Genomic DNA, 26,983 nt, shown 5'->3' with positions numbered 1-26,983 from the left:
CAAAAAGCAGTGCAACTTGTCCCTTACCGCCGTCTAAGGGTGGGGGAAAAGGAAACGCATACGAGCCACACTCAAGGGCTCCCGCCCGAGCGGCTTTTAAACTGCGTTTCCACCACCTCTCGCAGGGCGCCGCGGCTAATGGAACCCGCGCGAGGCGTCCGGCCAATCACCGCCGCGCTTCCTCCGGTCGTAGGCCAATGGCGGCGCGCCTTCTTGGGGCGTGGGCGAAGAGACTCCTCTCCCCTGGCCGTGGTGTGTGGGCTGGGGTTGGTGCGGACTCCTGGCTTGGCTGCTCTGGGCCGCACTTGTCCTGCAGGGGCTTTTGTGTCCGCCTTTGGCTTGGCTTTGTGTGCGCGGGTTTCCGCTGGGCTTCGAGGCGCCAGTCCCGGCCGGGAGCCGTGAGGCTCGGAGGCGGGAGCGCGGCCCCCCCTCCCCCGGGCGAGGAGCGAGCGCGCCGGCGTGAGCGGAGGGTGTGAGGGCTGCGGGGAAGGGGATTCGCCGCCGAGATGCCGGAGTTCCTGGAAGACCCCTCGGTCCTGACGAAAGAGAAGTTGAAGAGTGAGTTGGTCGCCAACAATGTGACGCTCCCGGCCGGGGAGCAGCGCAAAGACGTGTATGTGCAGCTCTACCTGCAGCACCTCACGGCGCGCAACCGGCCGCCGCTCGCCACCAGCGCCAACAGCAAGGGACCCCCGGACTTCTCCAGCGACGAGGAGCGCGAACCTACCCCGGTCCTCGGCTCCGGGGCCGCCGTCGCGGGCCGCAGCCGCGCCGCCGTCGGCAGGGTAAGGACGCCCGGCCGGGGCCACAAAGGCGGGCGTTGAGCAGTGGGCGCCCCCTCGGGCCTCGGCGGCGGGGTGGGCCCCCCACCCGCCCAAGGGGGCTGGCCTTTGGGTCTTCGGACGCCCGACTCGGCCTCTTGGCCTCGGGCTCTGAGAGGGGAGGGGCCGGAGCGGAGAGCCCCGAAGTTGGGGCCGCGGGGCGCGCGTCTTGGCGTGCGGTGTGAATTTAGCTTTGCTCTCGGGTTGCGCGCGGACAGCTCGGTGTCCCTGCACCCCCGGCCGTCGGGAGCGGGTAGTGAGACCGGGACTTCCCAGCCCTTTTCGAAAAGCCCTGAGAAGGGTTAGCTCGAAACCGCTACAGGTTACGCTCGAGCGTTTTCCCGCTTTATTAACCGAAATGACTGGTGAGCGGGTCTCAGAGCGCTCCCTGGAGGGCAATTTGTGACATGCTGATATCTAACCAAATTTTGAAATAAAGAAATTCCCGCCTTTTTATGTTTCTTTGCATAAGGAGGGCTTTTTGAACGGTTTGTGTTTTTCTTGTTTGGGTTACTCCTTTCTAGCACCAGGCTGTTTTTTGGCGGGGCAGCATTACTCTAAATTCAGCAAACTTTTAAAAATATATGTTGAAAGACTATCAGAGACGCTCAAATATTTGAAAATCCTAGGTACTAATGGTTTGGGAGGGTTGGTTTTGGTGTATTTGCATGAAGAAAGGAGAGCCTTTGGAATTAGGAGAAATGTTTATTTCGTGATATTCTGCTTTGTTGGTGTTACAGTTTGAAATATTTAATCCCGAATTCAGATTGGCTCCAGCAAATGCGCATTTTGTTTGAGAATAGTTTGGGTTTTGTTCGGTGGGTTTTATGTGCTGTTTTCTTAGTATTAACAAGCCTGGTTGTCACTTCAAATCATTATAGGATATGGTTAAAACTGATTGGTGTAAAGTACAGTGCTTTGTAAAACATTAAAAGTGGAGTTTGGAGTTGTTGGTACTGATTAAGGACTGCTTCTTTCAAAGTTATTTTAACTTTAGTTTTAAAAAACTTATCCAGTGTGTTTTCTGGACTACCCATATGGAAATGAAGGAAAGATATAATACATACATGTAGATTTAATTAAATCTTAAGCCTGGGCTTTAGAGAAATTAAAAATCTTACGTCTTAAATCGGTACTTGGCATATGGTGTGCCAAATAAATATTGGTTTGATAAATAAAAGTTCAATCTCAACTTACTGTTTCCTTTTTTCTTTTTTTTTTTCAGCTTATTGTTTCTGATGGCTTGTTTTTGTGGATTTGAAAAAAGCCACTGTATTTCATAAGAAGAAATTTATTTTTGAAATAAAGAATATCCCTTACCTGTTTTTCCCCAGCCCCTCAGAAAACGAAAGTAATGTTTAAACTATTTTAGTAAAAATTTGGTTGAAAAATGAAATATTTTCCATTTAAATCACTTTTTTTTTTTTAATCTTATATAGACTCCTATGTTGGTCTTCTGTGCAAATGTATCATTCTTGAATCGTGGAAGTATTTGGTTGTATGTGTGTGATAGGATTATTTCCTCTTATTCTGATGATGATTTGTTGTCGACAGAAACAACCATCTCAGTTTTGATGTTTTTTCTCCAACTTTAGAAGAGAGGATGTCCCAATCTGACCTGTGTTTGGGGTATAAGAAGACCTGAATGTAAAAATTTTTAATTTCAGTTCAGTTATCTAACATTGTTGAGTTCCTATGATGGCCTCTTAACTACACGAGTTTGTTTCCTGTAGGCCTACCAACCACTGTAATTAATTTCTTGGATTAGCTCAGTAAGTTATGAACTTTATCAAAATTAGTCAGCACAATGCAAATAAACAGACTTCCCAGGTAAGCTCAGTGGTAAAGAATCTGCCTGCCAATGCAGGAAACGCTGGAGACTTAAGATTCTGTCCCTGGGTGGGGAAGATCCCCCTGGAGGAGGAAATGGCAATCCACTCCAGTATTCTTGCCTGAAGGATCCCATGGACAAGCTGCCAGGCAGGCTGTAAGGTCCGTAAGGTCCAGGCCGTACAGTCCATAAGGTCGAAAAGAGTCAGAAGCCACTGAGCACACACACATGCAGATAAACTGAGTGAAAGAAAGTAACTTTTTAAAGGAACCTTTGTCCAGTAACATGTACCTCAATTACTGTTTCAATCCTTATAGAGAATAACTGTAAAACTCAGAAATGTGTACCCTGAGTTGGACTCAATGGTATCAACAACTTGAGAAGGTTAACAGTGGTAGTTGGTTAGCAACATCATTTTCTGTTTTAAAGCACATTAAGTAAAAAATGAGTTCTATTTTATTTATTTATTTTTTTTTGAGTTCTATTTTAACTGAGGAGTCTGATAGTTTTTTTTATTAGGCATAGGAAAAACATATATTGAATTTATAAGAATACTGTATGCTATTTATAATCGGTATATTAAATTATTCTTCTTTTTTATACAATTATTTCTCTTGTATATACAGTGTTTACGTTCCAGTCATTGTTAGCCCTATGTGTAATAACAATATAGAGTCAGGTGTTTTTGTTTTTTGGTGGTCCCACCCTGCAGCATGTGAGACCTGAGTTCCCCAATCAGGGATCCAGCTGGTACCCCCTGAATTGGAAAGCAGAGTCTTAACTCTGACCCAATGGGGAAGTCCTTAGAGTCACATTTCTTAAAAGAATATTTATAACCTAGGAGAAAGCCAAATTTAATGGTGAATTTTTTAACATTTTAAAACAAACATTAATATGGATTTGGCCAAGGACGTAGTGTATACCTTCAATTTAAATATGGGTTTATGTGGAATATGTTTAATTAAAGGAGTTGTTTCATTTCAGCCACTGCCATGAGCAGGCTCACTTGGTGTGATAGGACAGAATGTTTACATGTTCAGAGTTTGGTTTTTGTTTTTAGTTTTCTTTTTTCTAAGCTTTCTGTGTCATGCATCTTGATGATAACCAGTATTTTCCAGTGATGGAATTACCGATATTTTCGACAAAAATAAACATTTACAGAGGTGATGGTCTGCCTTTCAGTTCCAGGGTGTAAAACATTGTAGCTGTTTGGGATCCAGGAGAGCATGGCATTTTTGAATGGTCTAATCTGTTGAATTATGAATTCTTAACAAATACTTAATGACATGGAGCAGAACAGTGAGGAGGATGTTATACAGTAAATGTTAAACCATAAATGGACCACCTACAGTGAGGTGTTAAGGGTACAGGCTTCTGATTCCGAATTACAGATTCAAAACCCAGGTCTGCCCTTGTTCAGATAATCTCAAACAAAGAACAGTGCCTATCAGATGCTCAATTTGCATCTGAAATAGGAATAATCTAATAACTATTTAGATTGAGGATTGCATGAGGTTGCATTTGTGAAGGCGTGTAGTGCTCAGCAACTACAGCACATGATAGCTGTTACAACATGGGATTTCTGAATTTTGTTGCCTTTAATGCCAGAGCAATACAGTTTTACCATAATACATTCAGAATTGGATGAGTAAGTTTGTGAAAGTGATTTATACAAAGTCTGCTCAGGTGTTACCCTATAACTTAGTATGCAGATTGCTTGAGTTAGCTAAACAACTTTGGGCTTCAGTTTCCTTTCTTGTAAAGTGGAAGTATCTATCGCATAGGATATTTAGGATTCAGTAAGTTGGGCTTCCCTTGTGGCTCAGCTGGTAAAGAATCCACCTGCAACGCAGGAGACCTGGGTTCGATCCCTGGGTTGGGAAGATCCCCTGGAGAAGGGATAAAGCTACCCACTCCAGTATTCTGGCCTGGAGAATTCCATGGACTACTAGAGAGTCCATGGGGTCGCAAAGAGTCAGACTCAACTGAGCGACTTTCAGTTTCTTTCAAGTTAATACATAAGGCACTTAGAACACAATTTGGTATATAAATGCTCAGTAGAATCTGTTTTATAGTAATAATGTTATATTAATACTTCCCGGGTAGCTCAGATGGTAAAGCGTCTGCCTACAATGTGGGAAACCCAGGTTCGATCCCTGCATTGGGGAGATCCTTTGGAGAGGGAAATGGCAACCCACTCGAGTACTCTTGCCTGGAAAATCCCATGAACAGAGGAGCATGGTAGGCTGCAGTCCATGGGGTCGCAAAGGATTGAACAGGACTTAGCAACTTCACTTTCACTTTTCAGCATCTTTGCTGGTAATGGTAGAGATTTAAATGAGTGGCTCATTAGGTGATATCATAGAACTTTTGAATTTTAAAGTTGAAAAAAACCAGTATCATCTGGTAGTTGGGAAGAAACTATAGAGTGGTGCCTGGCACCTAATTGGTACTTGGTATTTTTGACCAAAGGAAACAAATTACATATTTACTTAAAGGAACAAAGCTCGTTGGAGGCAGAAATCGGTACAACTAATGATTCCTTCTTCCTGGTTGAAACTGCTGGTTTGATAAACATGTATACTACACTACTTGGTAAATATGTATACTCCCAATTTTTATATTCTCATTAAATTTGATATTTCATAGAATGGCATTACTTTTCTGGAACTTTTTTTCATTAAAAGTAAAGCTCAGGTGCCCTGATATGAACACCTGTACTATTTGACTTACCTTATGCCGGTTTATTGGACTCTTACTCAAAATTTCTTTGTACAGCTGTAGTTTTTCACTGTTTTAAGAAAATGTAAGGAAGCTGGTTTCCTGCTTGGGTTTGCTAAGGCTTTGTTCTTTCTTAATAAGAAATTGATTTTTTTAAAATAAGTGGCTAATTTCCCCTTCATTGGATGGCGCTTTGATTTCTTCATTCAGTGAAACATCTATCAGGTACCTTTTCCTATGTCAGGGACTCTCTTTAATTTCAGATGCTTGGGTTACAATATGACAGTACTCCTGTTTTGTGTTATCCTCTTAAATGCTACATCCAAAATCACCTGAGCTACACATTAGAATAAAGATTCTCAGGCCCATGATTAGGACTCAGAATGGAGTAAGACTTTTTAAAATAGAGGCAACTCTTCCAAAAGTTCTGAGATTTTGATAACAGACCAGACTGAAGGACTATTGCTGAAGGAGTTTATCATCTGGAAAAGGTAAAGCATATGTGCAGATAACTAATAAAAACTGAGTAGTGAATGTGATGAGCACAAAGATAGAGTTCTTGAAAACCTCAGGCTGTATCCAGACGTTGAAATTCATAGATGTTAAGAGAATTTTAACATTCTTGTGGTTGGAGGAATTTTTTTCTACAAGTGATCTATATCTAAAGTATTTATGTTATACAATGGAGTTTTTCTTCCCAATCTATTTGGAAAATTCAAGTAGGTGACAGGATTAGGTCTTTTTGTTTTTTTAAAGCCTTTTGTAAAAAATTCAAGGATTTGATATCTAGAACTCTTAGACTCTGGGCAGCTATTTTGACATCAGTTGTAGGTTGCTTGAGATTTGAGCTTGATGGTCCTGCTGCTGCTAAGTTGCTTCAGTCGTGTCCGACTCTGTGCAACCCCATAGACGGCAGACCACCAGGCTCCCCAGTCCCTGGGATTCTCCAGGCAAGAACACTGGAGTGGGTTGTCATTTCCTTCTCCAATGCGTGAAAGTGAAAAGTGAAAGTGAAGTCGCTCGGTCATGTCCGACTCTTAGCGACCCCATGGACTGCAGCCTAGCAGGCTCCTCCATCCATGGGATTTTCCAGGCAAGAGTACTGGAGTGGGATGTTGATGATCCTAGATGAGTACAATTTTAAAGCCTCCTAAAAGTGCCCTTGGTAATTTTTCATGACACTTAAAAAATTGTGTCATCAATTTCTCTTGTGTTGATGACATTGTTCTTTTTATGCTCTTTCAGTTCATTTCCGTTCAGTTGCTCAGTCGTGTCCAACTTTTTGCAACCCCATGAACCACAGCACACCAGGCCTCCCTGTCCATCACCAACTCCCAGAGTTTACCCAAACTCACGTCCATCGAGTCGGTGATGCCATCCAACCATCTCATCCTCTGTCGTCCCCTTCTCCCCCTGCCTTCAATCTTTCCCAGCATCAGGGTCTTTTCAAAAGAGTCAGCTCTTCGCATCAGGTGGCCCAAGTATTGGAGTTTCAGCTTCAACATCAGTCCTTCCAATGAACACCCAGGACTGATCTCCTTTAGCATGGACTAGTTGGATCTCCTTGCAGTCCAAGGGACTCCCAAGAATCCAACACCACAGTTCAAAGGCATCAGTTCTTCGGAGCTCAGCTTTCTGTATAGTCCAACTCTCACATCCATACATGACCACTGGAAAAACCATAGCCTTGACTAGACAGACCTTTGTTGACAAAGGAATGTCTCTGCTTTTTAATATGCTGTCTAGGTTGGTCATAACTTATGCTCTTTATATAAAGTTATTTCACATTTTTGTTTGGTTGAAAAACAAATTCTAGTACGTGACCAAATAATGCCTGGCTTTTCTTTCCCCCTCAGCATCATTGGAAAGTAAACAGCCCATACAACTTTATGATTTTCGCCATTTTGCATAAAATATTTCTAGGATGCAGTATTGACTCTTCTGCCTTAAATAGTAATCTGGGCCTACATTGACTTTGATATTTGTGGCCATTATTTAAACAACCATTTATATTCAGTACTCTGATGCTTTCTGGGATTACTGAGACATTTGTAAAGCTATTTGCCACAACCCTAAAAGGTAACCAGACTTTCACTTCCTTCCCCTGTTTAACCTTGGAAGTTTATATAGTTTTTCCAGTAAATAATGCTATCCCTTAAATTATTTTAAAAACCACCTTTAGATTTTTTTTCTCTGCGTTTGTTCCACATTTTTCAGCTAGTCTTAGTGAAATGATCATGTAGATTGTGTGGCAACAAAGCAGTAACAGAGGTGATAGGTATTCATAAAGTCTGATTTCCTTCATGTGTCAAAAAACTGGCTACTAAAGTCACTATATACAAAAAAGAATATCCGTTTGGGCTTCCTAAATTCCAGTATGCTTGTTTAAAAGCAATCATTTTTATACATAACATGAGTAAACCTTTATGGTAAAGTCTTAAAGTTTGCTGGTTTAAACTGTCAAGAATTATTGAAAAGCCAGTAGTAAATTGTTATTTAGGAATATCTGAATGAAAATGTTCAGACCCAGACTTGCTCTTTCGAATTTTTGGTGTCATCACCTCTTCTTAGATAAGTTAACCAAAATCGACTATTTTAACAGTAATAACTAAAATTTGAGTTACTTGCTTGGCTTGTTAGGTTTGTATAATTATAATTGAACTTACAAAATACTTTTGAATAATGAGTTGCTTTTAAATTAATCAAATTGCTAAGCCCTACTGTAGCATAAGTTAGCCTGAAGATAAATTTGCATGTTTATTACATGCAGTGTTATATAGTAAATGAAAATTTCTTAATTTGGAAATTTTAATTAGGAATTGATAATTGGACTTTGTTTACAGAAAGCCACAAAGAAAACTGATAAACCCAGACCAGAAGATAAAGATGATCTAGATGTAACAGAGCTCTCTAACGAAGATCTTCTGGATCAGCTTGTGAAATATGGAGTGAACCCTGGTCCTATTGTGGGTAAGCTGATTAAGTTTCAAGTATCCTTTTATGAAGCAGTCCCCAAAATTGTTTTCCCCTCTTGTCTTGCAGGTAGAGCTTTTGTTCTAAGGGCCTGTCTGTCATTAATTATTTTTATGACCAAGACTTTAGTTTCCCTAAATACAAATATAGATGGGGGAAATAAAGTTAGACAGTTGAACTATATAATCTTAACTATATAATCCTCAAGATTACTCTATTTAGATTGTTTCGTTTTGTGCCCATATCATATTGCTTGGTGAGACATAATGGGTCTTATATAACAGTTGAGGAAAATCTTAGGTAACATAGCTGGCCAGATTAATCCAAATCAGTAAGTTAGTGGCAGACTTGTTAATATAACTCAAGTTATTAAATTCCCAGCATAGTACCCCCTTTTAGTTATCATTAAAAATGCGGTTTAAAAAATCTTATCTTAATTGTAAATCAAGAAGGATACCCTAAAGAGCAAACTGAAAAGAGAAAACTTGAAAGTAAATACCCTGGATTTTCATCATTTGGTTATTGTTAGGTCATTAAGTTTGCAAGGCTGATATGCCTTAATTTTGGAGGGTGTTGGCAATAAACTCAAGATGAGAAAGTTCTATTTGATCTTCTCAGTTATATAAAATTTTGAATACTGTAGATTTGTGAGTTTTTATCTATAGGTGTAGTTGCAAATAAGAATTAATGTACTGCTTCCAAATGGATGATAGTAAGCCTATTAATATAATTACGAACAGACAATAAATACACTTTTTATATTTTTCGTTTAAAATTATAAAAGGAGATGTTGGAACCTGTGTATTGTGTATCAAACATATTAAATTACATGTTGATATGCCAGTTGTTTGTTTTTTCCCCCAGCTTTATTGAGGTATAATTGACAAACATGTTGTACATACATGGTGTACAACTTGCTGTTTTAATGTACATTGTGAAATGATCACCTTAATCAAGCTAATTAACATATCTCATATGGTTTTCTTTTTATGTGTGTATGTGTGGTGAGAGCAAAGATCTACCTTCTTAGCAAATTTCAAGGATGTGATACAGCATTGTTAACTATAGCCCAAGCCATACTTAGATTTCTAGAACTTATTCATCTTGTATAACTGAAAGGTTAAGTACAGCTCTCTATTTCCCCTTCCCCAGCTCTTCATCTTAAGACTACTTTTATACATAGCATTCTGAGATGCACATTGTTTCTAGAAAACATGTTTATCATGTTATTCCTCTTATAGAAATCAAGGAAAGACATGCATTAGCGTAAAATATTTTTGGTTGTCATTGATGTTTAACTAAATTATTTATAATCAATTTTATTTTGCCATCTAATTGGTGTGTAATTTCTGTTTATAACACGTTTTCCATAAAAGGTTATTTTTACTGCAGCAGTATATTTAAATATGATTTAACATCTTAAGTTTACTGTGTTGTGTGTCAAATATATTGATTTTTAAATTTTGACTTTACAGAGCTTTTTCCATAACTGAATGGCGTTTTATAGGCATATTAATCTCTTAGAATTGTGGGGTTTAAATCATAATAATTTAGAGTACAGTCTGTTTATAAACATTTTTCTACAAAGGCAAATACTATGGTGGTGCTAGTGGCAAAGAACCTGCCTGCCAGTGCAGGAGATGTAGGAGATGTGGCTTCTATCCCCAGGTCGGGAAGACCCCTGAGGAGGAAACGGCAACCCACTCCAGTGTTCTTGCCTGGAGAATCCCATGGACAGAGAAGCCTGGTGGGCTGCAGTCCATGGGGTCACAAAAAGTCAGACACGACTAAAGTGACAACACTCACTACATAGTACTAGAGAAATTACACAAAGTTCAAAACTTTTCACTCAAAGAGACTCAGTCATACGTGACTCTTCAGTAGTAGGATATCCTTAAGACCTAAATCAATCTATTGTGTATCCCATGCTACTAAAAAGAAAAAAACACTGTTAAAATCATGTATTAAAATCTCAGGAGAAAAACCTGTTTTAGAAAATATTTTAAGCACTAAGTTTAGAAGAAGAAACAGTGAAAAGTAGCATTTTAATGTTTCCAAAGATAATGTCTGAGCTGAATCTTTATATAAGACAATACAAGTAATAAAGCAAGTTCTGCCTTAATGCAGGAACAACCAGGAAACTATATGAGAAAAAGCTGTTGAAACTGAGGGAACAAGGAACAGAATCTAGATCTTCTACTCCTCTGCCAACAATTTCTTCTTCAGTGGAAAATACAAGACAGAATGGAAGTAATGACTCTGACAGATACAGTGACAATGAAGAAGGTAAAATTTTGTGATGTTAATAAACTATATAATCAAAAAAATAAAAATTTTTCAGATTCATCAGATACAATAAACGTGAAGATAAAATTTTAAATAATATTACCAAGATACATGTAGATTTTGTTCCCATGATTAGTCCTCCAAGTAATTTAATACCTTTTGTTGAGAATTCTAAGAAACAGAAAAGTACAGATGTCTAATTTTTGTCACATAAAATTGCCAGGTATCCTTATCTTTTTTGCCCCAAGTCTCATCTTTCTAAGAGGAAAAAGTGTTACGAGTAGAGGCAAAGTTTCCCCGCTTACCCCTTTCTGAGTAACATCTCCACAGAAGCAAACACTATCATTAATTTGATGCTTATTTTTGCAGCCTATTTTAAAATACTTTTTCATATACATCTGTCTGTGGTATTATTTTGTACTTTTTTAAAAATCAGTGTGATATCATTGCTAAATCTTGCCACTTATTTTTCTTTATTCTGTGTTATATTACTAAGATCTCTTTTCGATTTATTACATACGTCTGGTTTATTTCTCATATAGCAGTAGTCTTTACATATGGCATGTTTTCTCTGTTCTCTGTTGATAAGCATTTAAATTTATGATTTTTGCTAGAAGATCTGATTTCAAGACAACTACAGTAAATTTGACATACTTTTTGTGGGCTATTTTAAGGAAAATTGGCCATGGTATATAAATATTTTTCAAGTAATATGTGAAATAAACAACCTTTTAAAATTTATTATATGACAACTTGACACTTATAAATTTTTAATTCATATGACTTGTTTGTTAGCTCATGACTATTTAATGACTCAAATTGGTTATATCTCTATAAGCATTGCCTGTCAGGGCACAATCTGTCAGATTGGTTGTTCTAAATATGAAATATAGAGTCTTTTCCTTCACCACTATGTTAGCAAAGAGGCAAAGAGTAGAATCAGATTAAACACAGTAATGCTTAAACTTCCTGCCTCTTTTGCCTCTACAGGAAAGAAGAAAGAACACAAGAAAGCGAAGTCCACTAGGGATTTTGTTCCTTTTTCTGAACTTCCAACTACTGCCTCTGGTGGATTTTTTCAGGCTATTTCTTTTCCTGAAATCTCCACCCGTCCTCCTCTGGGCAGGACAGAACAACAGGCAGCTAAGAAAGTACATTCTTCTAAGGGAGACCTACCTAGGGAACCTCTTATTGCCACAACCTTGCCTGACAGGGACCAAAAGTTAGCCTCTGGAGGTTTGTTTGTTTCCTCCAAGTCTAGCCATGATAGATGTTTAGAGAAAAGTTCTTCGTCATCTCCTCAGCATGAACTCGCTGCCATGTTGGTCTCTGCTGCAGCTTCTCCTTCACTGATTAAAGAAACCACCAGTACTTGCTATAAAGACACAGTAGAAAATACTTACTTTGGAGAGAAAAGTGAAATTCAGCCAGTATGTACCAAGAGGTCCCATGGTTCAGATCAGTCAGTTCTCTCCAGTGAAAGGAAAGCACTAGAAGAGTCTGAGCAATCACAAGTAATTTCTCCACCACTTGCTAGGGCAATCAGAGATTATGTCAATTCTCTGTTGGTCCAGGGTGGAGGAGGTAGTTTGCCTGGGACTTCTACCTCTACACCCCTTCTCGATGTAGCAAATACACGGAAGAGAATTGGTCCATCTAATGTTCGAGAAACTGAACCCCTGTCTCCTCCACGAAAATTACCGAGATTCAGTGAAAAGTCAGTAGAGGAAAAGGATTCAGGTTCCTTTGTGACATTTCAAAATACACCTGGATCTGAACTGATGTCTTTTGCAAAAACTGTTGTTTGTCACTCACTCTCTACTTTAGGCATAGAAATGTCTGAGCAATCACAGCATGATAAAATAGATGCCCCCAAACTATCTTTTCCCTTCCATGAATCTATTTTAAAAGTAATTGAAGAGGAGTGGCAGCAAATTGATAGGCAGCTGCCTTCATTGGCATGCAGGTATCCAGTTTCTTCTAGAGAGGCAACACGGATATTATCAGTTCCAAAAGTAGATGATGAAATCCTAGAGTTTATTTCTCATGCCACTCCACCAGCGAGTATTCAGGCAGCTTCCACTGAGTCCTGTGATAAACAGTTGGACTTAGCACTTTGTAGAACCTATGAAGCTGCAGCATCAGCATTGCAGGTTGCAACCCACACTGCCTTTGTAGCTCGGGCTCTGCAGGCAGATGTGAGTCAGGCTGCACAGATTCTTAGCTCAGATCCTAGTTGCACGAACCAGGCACTTGGATTGCTAAGCAGAGCATATGATGCAGCCTCATTCCTTTGTGAAGCTGCCTTTGATGAGGTAAAGATGGCTGCCCATACCATGGGATCTTCTACTTTAGGCCGCCGACATCTCTGGCTAAAGGATTGCAAAATAAATCCAGCTTCTAAGAATAAGCTGGCTGTTGTGCCCTTTAAAGGTGGAACATTATTTGGAAGAGAAGTACTCAAAGTAATTAAAAAGTGTGGAAATAAACACTAGTAAAATTAAGAATAAAGACATCTATGTAATCTTTAATATGGGGAACTTGGCAGCTTTTCTAGGAATTTGAAATACTTTTATGCCAAACTGTCAAACTTCTACCAGTTAAATTGCACTATAAAGGTAATTGCCTACATATAACTGCCTTTTTTTTTAAGTTGGATATATAGAAAGCCTGAGACTAACAATTTAAAGCTTTTCTAGATCATATTTTTTTTCTCAAATAGTTGTTCCTATTTTAAGATTTTAAGGGTTTCTTATAGCTCTTTAAGAAAATTCCATTAACTAGATTATAAGTTGAGTCTTCATGGTTTAAATATTACTAAATATCTCTTTGCTTTCCAGAACTTATATTTTCTACATAATTTCTCTTCTCACTTGTGTTGTTTTTGCTGATGTCTACAGTATTGTTCATAATATTCCAAATCAGTGCAACTCAAAGTGCCAGTCTACAAACTGTTACTTATCCACAGATAAGATAAGCATGTACCAGAATTTGAATCTAGACCAATGACAGGGTTTATTTTTGAGGTAAAATTTTATTGAGAGAGACAGACAGTGTGCTGATTTACATTCCAGTGCAAATGCCTCATTTTTTCATGGACTGGTAGCAAACAGTTGGTAGACCACACTTTGAGAAATACTGCTCTAGACCGTAGTATTCTGGGATACTGCAGTCTCACCATAACTGTAAAGCTATAGTCAGATGAATTAAGAAAGCTGGAACTTACACTCCTAAGGTGTGTAGTAATTCATGGATGATTTGGCTTAATCTAAGCTAAATTTTCAAAGCAATTTTATTAGTTTTTTTTAAGTTATAAGAAATCATACTGTAAAGCAGTTTCTATGTGTCAATATAAAGCAGTATATTATTCTTTGTTTTCATTTCTATGATTGTAAGATGAGAGAGTCTAATTGTAGAGGCACTTGATTATTGAATTTCTTTGTATTTTTATGGAAAATAGTAGATTAAGTATAAGCAAAATACAGTCTCTTGGGACTTACAGCTATTACTATATTCTTAGACTAACCTGTCCATCTTTGCAGCTTTCTGGGAGTAATTTTGTTATTTGTCTTTTGAAATGTACATGTATACATGTACCTATTAAGTACTCTGTGATTTTTTAAATGTATAACTGTAGAATGCTTCTGCAAATTCAATAAAGTTGTTAAATTGGAACAGTTTTGTGTGGTCTCCACAAACATGTTGTATGTGTGTTTTATTCTTGGAGTTGCAGCAAGTTAGATATTTGTGGATGAACATGCCTTTTCCATTTCCTCATAGAAACTCACCTGACATTCCAATGGTATAGCTGAAAATATTCAGATTTTTTTTTTTTTTTTCCTATTTGAGGACCATGGGTTTTTGTTGTTTTTTTTTTTAATTGAAGTATAGTTCATGAGGATCATGTTTTTTATCAGCTATTGAAATTTAAGTTTGTAAGAGAAACTAGTGTGTGACCAGATTACTAATTTGTGTAACCAAATTTCTGCTAACTACTGTTGGGTTCTTTACTTCGTGCTTTCTAATTCCTAAGATTCTGAGTTAACAGACAAAAGACTTTGTTAAGGATTGTCCCATAGATAATAGAGCCATTAATAGAATTACTAGGAAGTTGGGGATGGAGTTGATACCTTAATCCTAAATAAAGATGAAACTATCTGAACTGACATGGTAAAAAGGAAAAATCACTGTTTATTTTTGGGAAACTTGCAAGTAGACTGGAGTGACTAGTGCTAGTCTAGATAGTTAGCAAGCCACATAATTATCTTGACTGTTTTTTAGCGAAACCATTGACTTCATGAAGACTAAGCTTTTGTTTTAAGAATTGACTCCATTTCTGTCTCTGATAAGAAAGTAATTAACTTTTTGTTAATAGAAATGACAACATTAATTTTGTTACACAGATAAATGGCCGCAAAAGTATGGAAGCTAACTAAAATTTTTATCAGTCTCTTGAAAAATCTAGCCTCTCAAATGGTGACAAAAATCAAGACTAGGAGAATGGGATTTTGAACCATATAAAAAGATACATGTATTTGAGTTGTTATGGTAATAACTATCATGGTGATATGCTTAGTAATATATATACACTAGCTTCTCTTCAAAGAAATGTTACTTTATTATGGAAAGAAGAAGTGACCTGTGATTTACTTTTCTATGAACAAGATACCTCCTTGAAAAAAAAGAAATGAAGTTACTCAGTCATGTCCTACTCCTTGCGACCCCATGGACTGTAGCCTACCGGGCTCCTCCGTCCATGGGATTTTCCAGGCAAGAGTACTGTGTTAGCAGCTTGATACCATACAAGTTTTTCTCATTCTTCAAATTCTTTATAGCACTTTCCCTTCCACATTCAAAATTTTAATTTAAAAACCTTTGTATAGTAATAATGCACTGTATCGAAACAAATGGTAACTGTGCGTTTTAATGTCCTTTTCTCACTTCTAAACTGTTTTCAGTGAAAAACCTCTGGAATTTTACATTGTTTCAGGCTGTTAGTCCCAGGGAAAAAAAAGTAAATAGGAAGAAGTGGTGATCATATTATGGAGTGGATGACATAAAAATGGAATAAAATAAGAATGAGAAACAAAAGTTTTTAAAGACAGATATTGCAGTTAACCAGTTTGGGTCTCTGGGGATAATACCAATAGACTTGTTTTACATATCAGGGAAACAAAACCAGGGTTCCAAGTAATGTTAGGATGACACAGTTTATGGTGTACTTCAGAGAGTAACGGTTTCTCCAATATTATTTCCAGACTCTAAAATAGAGCTCAAGCTTGAGAAGAGAGAACCACTGAAAGGCAGAGCAAAGACTCCGGTAACACTCAAGCAAAGAAGAGTTGAGCACAATCAGGTATCTTTAGCTTTATGATCACTGTATTCAGTTGTAAGCAATCTGCTACAACACTTATTTGCCTGTGTCCCAGCCTGTAGTTAATAGTTGACACCCAGAATCCAGTACATTCAATAATAAAGTGTTCAGTAAATGACTCTGGAAATCTGAACTATGTGTGTTCTGTCAGTAGTGTATCCTGTGTTTACTGCAAAACCTAAGTGTTTAGTAAATGTCTCATTTGTGTTTGATTCTGTGCTAAGCATGGTTCAGAGCCAGTCATATTGCTTTTTTAAGAGAAATGCCAATATTTTTAAAAGGTGGAAACACCTAAGCAATTCTGATACAATAAAAGGCAGGGTAATGGTTTCATATTTGTGTCTTTGTTTCTAGGTCTTTGATTTTGCTTTTATTTTTGTCTTATATTCTGTGGCTTTTCCCTCAGTTCTGAAGCTAGTCTGGTCCTAAGACCATACTGTTTTCTTTCCTTATTCTAGATGAAAATTCATCATTTTATAGGTGAGGCAAGGTGCAGTTTTCCAAAAGGAAAATGTAGAAACTAAGGGAAAATTAAGCACAGATATAAATGAATTCAGTTTACAAAGTATTAACTAATCAAGGATTGATCTATCCCTAGAGTTCTTTTCCTTATCCTTTTTCTGTCTCATTGACTGTTTATCTTTTTCATTTTTCCTTTGTCATTTTTTAAGTCACACATCCTCAGTGGAAGTGTTATTGATTTCTTAAGCCATGTGTTTCTTAGTTTGATGTAATTAGTTTCAATATTGGAACTGTTAGCAACAAGCTTAGTGACTGTATGGACAATGTGTAGAACTTTGAATGAAAGAAGATTTTGTTTAATACTGAACAAAGACTGGAATAAATATTTTGTCCTTTTATCTGTTATTGCCAGGGAAGAGCTGCAGGGGCACACTGAAGAATAAGGAAATAACAAAGCAAGAGAAACTAGGAAGATCTGGTGAGGAGCACTGAAATAGACAGACATGGAGAACTTTGGTCCAGTTAATGTAGGCAAGATGGTTTAGTGCTAAGAAGAATGCATTGGTTTGTCAAATACCAGGTTAAAAGAGGTTGATGTTGGGAGGATGGTATTAAATAAGGTTCAGGGGGTTATTGTTTGACTTGAGGAATCTAAATCAAAGGACAGGATAGACAGTGAAAGGAGAGAGTACATTTAGGAGATGGCAGGCAGGATTTAGATGATGGCTTTATTATATAAAATTTAAATTGTATAGAAAAGTAGAGGAAAGAGTTTATTGACCATTCACAGAACCTCAGCAGTTAACATTTTACCAGTTTTATCTTCATTTGCACCCTGCAGCGTTTTTAGTTTTTTTGGTTTTGTTGTTTATTGCTGAAGTGTATTAAAATAAATCTCCAACCACCTCTCATTTCACACATTAAAAAATGTCAGTATTTCAGTATATATCTCTAAAAGATAATAGCTGGATTTTATTTTTATTTGGAATGATAATGGCATTGTGTGTGTGTGTATAAATAATTCTTTCATATCTGTGTTCAAAGCTCTATACATTCTTCATAGAATCACCTCCAGTTTCAGAAGTGTCTCTTTTATGATTGATTATTACTCGAATTAGGTTGCATACAAACTCCACATAATCATTCGGTGTTTTGGGGTTTGTCTTAAGTCTGTAGCTATTTCCGCTGTAACTGTTTTCCCTTCCTCTATTTATTTGGTGCTGAAACTAGATTAGTTCTCTACAGAATTTCTCACTTTGTGGATTTGGCAGATTGCTTCTTCAAGGGTCATTCATTTATGCCCTGTATTTCCAGTAGACTGGGAGTTAGACTTTTAGTGGGGCTATGCTATATAGAGCTTTCTGTAATGATGGAAATATTTTATATCTGCTATTCATTAAGTAGCCTCTAGCCACAACCAGTACTTGGGATGTGACTTGTATTTTTACCTATATAACTAAAATTCCTTTATAAAGAACTTCCCCTTATGAATTGTTTAGTGACTTGGAAATAAAATTCATGTAGGAGAGCCAGGATAACTGCTTACATGCCTTTTATTTGCCAGTTTTCAAGTTAAGTGCCCAGTCATTTTGAAAGGTTATCAATAATATATTTTTACTAGTATGGTTTTTATATATTTGATACATGATCAGTTGTAGTCATTATTTTTTTCATGTTCAAATCATAGCATCCGTAGCTGCTGGGAATTAACTGAGTTGGTTTCTCTCTTTGATTGAACCCATTTGTCTTTGATAATTTCTTGTGTTCTGGCACAGTAAGAAGTCCTGGACTCATGTATATTTCCTGCCTCTTATAAGTTAGTCATTTTTTCCAAAGAATTCCTAATCCTTTTAGTGGAAAATATTTGGGAGGTAGGTACCTACAACCTGGATGCCAAGGAGTTCTTTCCTGCTGGGTTGTCATTGTTCTGGGCTTTCTCAATGAGTAGAGCTTGTGAAAGTGTGGAAGTGTTAGTTGCTCAGTCGTGTCCAACTCTTTGCCATCCCATGGACTGCCACGCTCCTCTGTCCATGGAATTCTCCAGGCAAGAATACTGAAGTGGGTAGCCATTCCCTTCTCTAGGAAATCTTCCCAACCCAGAGATCGAACCCAGGTCTCCTGCATCGCAGGCAGATTCTTTACTGTCTGAGCCACTAGGGATGCCTGAGTAGAGCTAGGAATACTTATTTTTTAGAAAGAGAAAATAGGTCATGAGTTTCTCAAGTTTATGAATGTAGGCTATTTTCTCAGTCTTACAAACTTCTGACTCTCTTTTCTTATGCTGAGTATCTTGGTTCTTAATAGCTTCTTATGTAATTTTCACTATATGTTTCTAAATAACAGTATTTACTACTAGTAGTAAAACTGCTAATTACAGTTTCAGATTGGGGGCAGTTTTTCTTATGCCAGGGATATAAAATCAAAATATTATGCCTAAAGTCACTTGAAAATAATTTTTTTCTCCTTTCATGTTTATTTTTAATTATTGAGAATATATGTGGTTTTATTTGGGCAAAAGAAGAGTCAGAAATCTGGCTTCTATCTTTGTTCTTTCTATAAAGGTTACTATTTCTTTCTGGTTTATATTTTGTTTCTTTTTTTAAATACAGATAAATAATACATTACAGAAAAATAATACATTTATCTCTTTATTATTATTTACACTCGCTTCCTTATAAAAAAGGAAGCGAGTGTAAATAATACACTGCACATTTTTGTCTTTCTGTTCTTAATCTGAACACATATCCTGGGGAGTCACTTCATAACAGGATATAGTAGAGCCATCCTCCTCATTGCTTTGTACCCCTGCATAGTATTGCATTTTATGGATTTACTGTAATTTATTCAGCCACCAGCTTTCCTTTTGGTGGATATTTGGATTGTTTTCAGTTATGTGGTATTCTGATTAATGCGAAGGTGAACCAGCGAACAGCCTTTTTTACATGCGTTGTTTCATGTTTTAGTCAGTTTATAAAATCTAGAAGTGAAATTACTGGGCAGTTTTTCTAGATGTTAGCAAATTCCCCTGTGTAAAAGTTGAAGCATTTTCAATTCCCACAAGTACTGTGTGGGAGTATCTTTCTCTCCTGGAGGAATATGGTGCCATTTTTGCTTTGTTTTTTGATGTTAATATGAGTAACCATATTGGTCATGTTTTACATAAATCAGTAGTTCTTAGTAAGGTGGATTTTAATTATCCTGATCATCTTTTTTTACAAACTAGTTATAAATTTGTTTAGGGCTTGTATTATTACTGAGTGGGATTTATATGGCCTCCTTTAGTAACCTAGTTCCTGCATTCTCATGTACCCCAACTACCTAATGTCTTCTGAATAACTTTTTACCTGATAGATTTTTTTGTTTCTTCCTCCTGTTGTCTCCATGATAAATTGACCACTTTCTATAGAATATCTTGCTGTATATAGATGACATTACAATTCTTACTTGGACCACAGAGCAGACAGCAGTCACATTAACTACTAATTTTACATAACAGTGAGTTTCTTTTCAGTCAGTGATTATTTGGTCCATCTTGAAGTAGTTATAATACTGAATGTAATTTGTTTTTTATTTACACTTCTGAAAGTCACTTGTTTCATAGTGGATTCTGGTAGAAAAAAATTTTCTTTTTTTAGAATTAATCATCTTCACAGAAAACTATATTTCATAGTGAAAGATAGTTTTCTGTGAAGATGATTAATTCTAAATTAGATAGTGATAGTCAAGAGCTAATAAAAATTGGTTGACAGCCCTCAAGCAGAGAACTTAATAAACCTGATTCAGAGAAAGCATAAATGATTTATAGTGAAGAATGTCCTTCCTTTCCCTGTTGCCAGCTATTCCCACAGGCAACGAGTAAGTTTCTTGTGTTTTCTTTCAGGGAAGAAAATTTAAAAATCTTTACATGTAACTTGGCCTTTACTGTCAAAAATAACTAATTTTAAAAATGTAAACTTTTTTTTGTATAAACTATAATAGTTTCAGTAGATGTTTGGTAAAATTTTTGATGAGATTATCTCAGTTATTTATTCAGAATAAAACAAATGGAAAGTCCTGGGATTTGGTAAATAACCAGTTTTAAGGGAAAAGGATGTTTCTTCACCCATTTACCTTCGTGGTTATAGGTAAAATATTTGGTCTTTTTAAGTACTCATATTATTTTTATTGGCCTTGAGCAATTAATTGATTATTAAAGAGGTAGCAGTGTTGGAATTAGTTTGAAAAAAATACTTGACTTTGAAATGCATAATAAGTCAGTTACATTATCTTAAACCAGTTATTCTTAACCCTGGCAGATTAGAATCCCTTTGGAGCTACAAAATTTTGTTAAGCCCAGGCCAGTCTAGAAGCAATTCTGACTTAATTGGTCAAAGGTGGGGTTGGGGCATTTGGTGTTTTTTAAAAGCTTCCTAGATTATACTGTGCCACCAGGATTGAGAACCTCAGATTAAAACTAGTGTTCCATGCTACTCAAATAATCAGAAATTTTAACTATTAAGCATCATCTATGGACAGAGGAGCCTGACGGGATACAGTCCATGGGGTCATAAAGAGTCGGACATGACTGAGTGACTAAGCACGCACACACACATTATATATGTGTGTAAATTGTTTACAGATTTGTCTTTTGAGGGACATTGTTTACATTCACCAGATTTTTCCTATTGGTAGTAGGAAAAGAAACCCAAAGATTCAGATTATGAGTCAAAGGGGAAAAGCTTATAAAGTCAGTTCCAAATAGAGATAAATACAAAACCAGGTGTGTGAGACAAAGTGTGTACCTTGTGGTGTTTTGGTAGTAGTGCTTCCAGCCAAATGAACTTACTTACTGGATGACTGTTCTTGTCCCAAGATAAGAGTAAAATATATTTCTGTCTTTAAAATCAGTAGACACTAACTTGGATATAAAAACATCAGTTATCTATATAAAATATTAGCTTGAAAGCAGAAGTGACAATTTAGGCATATTCTAGTATAACTGATCATTTATGGGTGTCCCCTAGTTAAAAGAATCCTCTGGTAATAGAGGTTTCAAAGTTAAATAAGGTGATACTTGGAATGTAGATTCTCAAACCTTAGTCCAGAGCTACTGAATCAGAATCTACATTTAAACAAAAACTTCAAGTATAGGCACTAATATAGTGCTTTTCACATGATTCTATTTAGTCCTGACCACATGATAAGACTAATATTTAATCTAACAGTTATAAAATTTATATTTTGTTTTTAAAAGGAAACTAACTTCTTATATATAACAAATGACTTTCTTACAAGTCGTGATCAGCCTGCTTTTTTGTTTAGACAGCCAGAGATGCAGCTATGATACTGGAGCCATATAGCGAACAGCAAGTCACAAAAGGAGCCAGTGATAAATTAATGTGTTCCCCACCCTCACTTTTATTATAGTATGTGAGCTCCTATAGTTGGACTCGACCATATTTTCAGTGTTTTCTGGTGCCTGCATATATGTTCAGTCATTACATTTAGTGATACTTGGAAGGCAGAGCATTATTTTCAAATGCTGGCATTAATGGATTCTTAGTGTGCTAATATGGCCATCATTATTAAGGTTTTGATGTTAGAATATGACTTTTTAATGTGTCGATGCTTGAATAGAGCTATTCTCAAGCTGGAGTAACTGAGACTGAATGGACAAGTGGATCTTCAAAAGGCGGACCTCTGCAGGCATTAACTAGGGAATCTACAAGAGGGTCAAGAAGAACTCCGAGGAAAAGGGTGATGCAAGGCTTACTGCCTAGAATTGGGTTTTCAGATTGGTAGGGTCTTAGTGGTTATTTTATATTTATTGTTTTTATTTTGTTTTCAAACTAACAGGTGGAAACTTCAGAACATTTTCGTATAGATGGTGCAATAATTTCAGAGAGTACTCCCATAGCTGAAACTATAATGGCTTCAAGCAACGAAACCTTAGTAAATATGTTTCATAATATACAAGTGGTATTTTCTGTAAATTACCCTTTAATTAGAATTGGGGAGGTGGTAAATTTTGACAGACTTCAAACTTAAAATGTTTTAAAGCATATTTTAAATTCATTTCCCCCATATAATTCTGAATTTTAGAATTTTTCAATATAGCCACTTAAATATATATATAATTCATTGTTCAAGAATCCTTAGTGTTATAAGGATACTTTTTTGCTAACATGTTTAAAGAATGATAAGGCTTCCTTCACATATGAAACACTGAATAATTATTTTAGGTTCTTATGCCTAAATTTTTATTAAGGGAAAGTTTCAAATATTACAGAAATCAACTATCTTTTTTTTTCTTTTAACGTTGTCTTTGTTTTGTTTGGATAATTCTGAGTCTGAATAATTTGAATCTTGGCAGGTTGTCAATAGGGTGACTGGAAATTTCAAGCATGCAGCTCCTATTCTGCCAATCACTGAATTCTCAGACATACCCAGAAGAACACCAAAGAAACCATTGACAAGAGCTGAAGTAAATGAATAAAATTTAGATCGATGCTATCATTGATCTTTTAATGAAGAAATATTTATATTTGTTTTTTGAAGTGGGAGGGAGCGGTGCTTTCTTAATTGGGTGGGGTGTGTGTGTCTATATATGTGCATATATTATCTTGAAGGCATACTTTATTAGTGACGGTGAAAAGTAACTAATATAGTATGACATGCTAATACTATCCTCTTGCTACTATGTGCCTCTTTAAGTTCCATTTTTCAAGGGAGTGATTATTTATGTGCTGCTTCTAATATGTCCTCTGTTAAAATGGATCTGAGTTGAAGGTGTTACTTGGGCTATGGGGGAAGCTATACTATCTTTCATTGAAAGGTCAGGTAATGGGACTTTACAGTGCCTTTGTATAATACTTGAATTAACTCTTATAAAATTAAGCTTTAAAGTACTAACTGCATGATATAATTTTAATGATTCTTCATCAAAGATTGTTTTGATCTGGGCATAACGGTAATTTAGCAAAGCAATCGGGTTGTTTAAAAAATTATTCTGTTTCTTAAGTTAGGAAGATTGGATTGACTGTAGTTAAAAGCATATACTAAAATTTGTTAAAAGATCTATCTTAATTTTATGTGTTCTATATTTGATCATTTGTTTTATTACAAAATTAATAGGAAGAAACAATATACTTTTAATGCTTATGAAAAGCATCAGAGGGAACTTAACACTGCCATATTAGCTGTTGAATTTTATTTTTTTGTTTTTGAATGTGTGATCCCCATTACAACATAAACATATCTTCACATTGAGGAAATTTGAAGAGAGCTTTGGAAATGCATGGATAATTAAGCAATAATGAATTTTAAAATGGCAGTTGTAAAAGTTGGATAGATTTAAGTGCATTCTGTTCTCTGTAACTTCTCTTTAAAATTATGTTCTAATCATTGTGCATTTACATTAAATTTTAACTTTTGGTTGTTTATTTGTTTCTTAATAGGTGGGAGAAAAAACAGAGGAAAGAAGAGTAGAAAGGGATATTCTTAAGGAAATGTTTCCCTTTGAAGCAGCTACACCAACAGGAATTAGGTATTCACATACACTGAAACAAGTATATAATGTATTCTATTAGAGCATTTTTATTTATTTATTTGTTCCCACCTTTATTGAAGTATATTTGACACATTAAAATTGTATAAATTTAGGGTATACAACGTAATTATTTTATATATTCATATATAATCAGAAATTTTAATTCTTCACAAAATTATTGTGCCTCTGTTCTCAGAAGTAAAATGTTCTTTCTGGGAGCTCTTTAATTCTTCTAAGCACTAACTAGTTCATATTCTTGAAAGTTGAGTCAATTCCAAAATTAAATTTGTTAAGCTGAAGGGTTGTCAGTAAATCAGTTTACCTATTATTTAATTCTTATTTTTAAATCTAAACTGAAAGCGAACAAGAAGGAAATCAGTTTTATTCCTGAGTGTTTCTCTTTACTAATTGAAAAGACTGCTTTTAGATATCTGTTGAATTATTTCGTCACGGGGGAATCACAACCAAACTACCTTTATTTTTTTTTTTCCTCTTAATCTCGTAAATATATTAGCTCTGAAAAACCTTTAAAAAGGCAAATTTAGTGACTATTTATAATACTCGGAATAATTATTTTCTAATAAAACATGAATCTAAATGAAAAATGTATAGAAGTTTTAAATAGGTTGACTAATGACAGTTTTTTACTATTACCTCAAAGAATTTGAGGAATTAGGAATTTGAAATTAGGAATGATATGACATTTTTTATTATTTAGGTCATAACTTTATCTAATATTTATTTTTCTCTTCCTCCTTTCACTCCCAACAGTGCTAGTTGCCGCAGACCAATCAAAGGGGCTGCTGGCCGGCCATTAGAACTCAGTGATTTCAGGATGGAGGAATCTTATTCATCTAAATATATTCCTAAGTATGTTCCCTTGGCAGATGTCAAGTCAGAAAAGACAAAAAAGGGACGCTCCATTCCCATGTGGATAAAAATTTTGCTCTTTGTTGTTGTGGCCGGTTTTTTGTTTCTGGTCTATCAAGCTATGGAAACCAATCAAGGAAATCCATTCTATAAGTTTCTATCTAATGACTCTAAAAAAGTCAACTGAATGATATGTCTTTGGCACATTCAACTTGGTCTCCTATTTTTAATAACTGTATCAAAAAACATTTGTGTACACTTGTTGACTCAAGAACAAAAAAAAATGTGATTTCACCTCAATAAATGTAGTATTCCATTGAAAGCAAGCAAGATATATAAATGGACTTCATTTAATGTTTTGGAACTTGGACTAGTAGGAGATCACTTCGTGCCATATGAATAACCTTTTTTAGCTCTGGAACTTTTTTGTAGGCTTTATTTTTTTAATGTGGACATCTTTATTTCTTTTTTGAGAAAAATGTATATTGTTTTTGTGTATTTGGGAAACAAGAAGGGCAAAACATGGCAGTATAATGTGAAGCTACATGTTTAAATACTTTGAATTCTTACAGAAAAGATTTTAAGAACTACTCTCTACTGAATAAAAACTAGAGATATGGGAAATGTGAGATTCAGTAAGAGAAAAAGTAACTTGGGATTCTACTTTTTGTAACTGCAACAAAGTTTGATGGTGTTTATGGGGGAAAGTCCTGGGATAATCTCTTCTGTAACCTTTAATAGTAATGTTTTTGTTGTAGCCCTATTGTACTCACTTTTTAAAAGATAACTAGTATCATGAGTGTCCTACTTCAGTAAGACCCATTTAAATGACATTGATTTTAGCAGGAGTCTATCAGGGCAACATGTGTGTTTTACAGAACTGTTAGCTGGCTGTACATGTTTTTAAAGACTGTTTGGCTAGCTATAAGGCTATAATTGGAAACTTGTACTTTTTATTTACAGGACATTTTATTCTATCAATCCAATTCGTTACCAAAATACTTTTTAGATAAGTGTGTGTGTGTGTTTAGAAGTTAGAAATTTTAAACACCAGTCTTAGTTTCCATTTGGATTCATTACTGAATTATTCTGTTACTAAAAACAAATTTTGCCAAGGTTTTTTGCCCTGTATTTCCCAACATAATTTGATTTGAAAGTGCAAAAAGATGTGCTTTTAAGCTACATTACAAACTTTCCTTGGATACACAGTAGTTAACACATAAATTTATAAACTCTGAAATTGAGGCGGGCATTATGATTTTTGTTTACTCTTGAAATGGTTAATTTTATCCTTGTGGTTGGTTTATTTTTTTAGCGAAAACTTACCTCATGTATAACTTTGGTAAAGTAGTGGGTAATTGAAATTTCTATAGAATCAAGTAAAACAAAAATTTGACTTAATCATTTGTTTCAACTTTACAGTCATTGACAATAAAGCACATTAAAAATGTAAGTTATTTTTAAATATCATCTGAAATAGATACTTTTTAAAAAGAAAAAGCTGAAGGTGTATATTTAGATCAGCACACAATTTTTATTTGCATCAGCCCTTGTGTGACATTTAGCTTTTAGATATTTTGTAGTCATTTTCCACTTACTTTGCAGTTGACCAGAAACATTTGCAGGTCTGGTCTCTGCAAAGGCAGTGGGAAACTTGCTCCTAGGTGAGAAATGCTTGCCTCTCCAAGTAAAAGTATTTTGAGATGAGCCACAGAGGGAGTACGTTGTATTCGGCGTTGCCTCTATACAGTAATAGCAGTCTACTTTTACTTACTTTGTTTGTAAACTATGTTTCCCATCTTTTGTTTATAATTAGAAATTGTGAGAAGCTGCATTTAATGTTCAGAAATGTGGGAGGATAAATCAGACTTAACATGTATGTGAGATCAGTTTTCTAGTAGAAAAGGTATGGTCCAAACTAGCAAAAGTAGGACCAGGTAAAACATATAGTCTTTTTTTTTTTTTTTTTAATGTGTACTTGGTCTTTTGTCTGTGTCTGTTTAATTCCACTAGAATAAATGTGTCCTTGATGTAAATGCAAAGCATTTCTTCCTGATTAAAATTGTAGATGTAGACTTTACAATATAATTCAATAATAAAAAAGTAATTAACCTCTA

The 26,983-nt window shown here is 36.0% G+C and overlaps 1 protein-coding gene across 5 annotated transcripts; it reads left to right on the top strand.

The window, feature by feature from the left end:
- Window positions 1–237: 237 nt before the first annotated feature.
- Window positions 238–26,983, top strand: TMPO (thymopoietin). 5 transcript variants are annotated; one of them, XM_006071109.4, is made up of 9 exons: window positions 246–785; window positions 8,217–8,343; window positions 10,474–10,632; window positions 15,891–15,988; window positions 22,085–22,204; window positions 22,304–22,399; window positions 22,821–22,931; window positions 23,905–23,993; window positions 24,768–26,983. In XM_006071109.4, exons 1-9 carry the CDS (start codon window positions 507–509, stop codon window positions 25,051–25,053), a joined length of 1,365 nt encoding a protein of 454 aa, XP_006071171.1. In that variant the 5' UTR covers window positions 246–506; the 3' UTR covers window positions 25,054–26,983. The 5 variants fall into 5 exon arrangements, with proteins under 5 accessions (XP_006071170.2, XP_006071171.1, XP_044797399.1 ...); XM_044941464.2 differs by lacking the exon at window positions 22,085–22,204; XM_006071110.4 differs by lacking the exons at window positions 22,085–22,204; window positions 22,304–22,399.

Source organism: Bubalus bubalis, chromosome 4 (genome assembly GCF_019923935.1).
Source record: "Bubalus bubalis isolate 160015118507 breed Murrah chromosome 4, NDDB_SH_1, whole genome shotgun sequence".
Taxonomy (NCBI): domain Eukaryota; kingdom Metazoa; phylum Chordata; class Mammalia; order Artiodactyla; family Bovidae; genus Bubalus; species Bubalus bubalis.
Note: the sequence above shows the minus strand (reverse complement) of the source record. Positions and strands in the feature narration are given on the sequence as shown.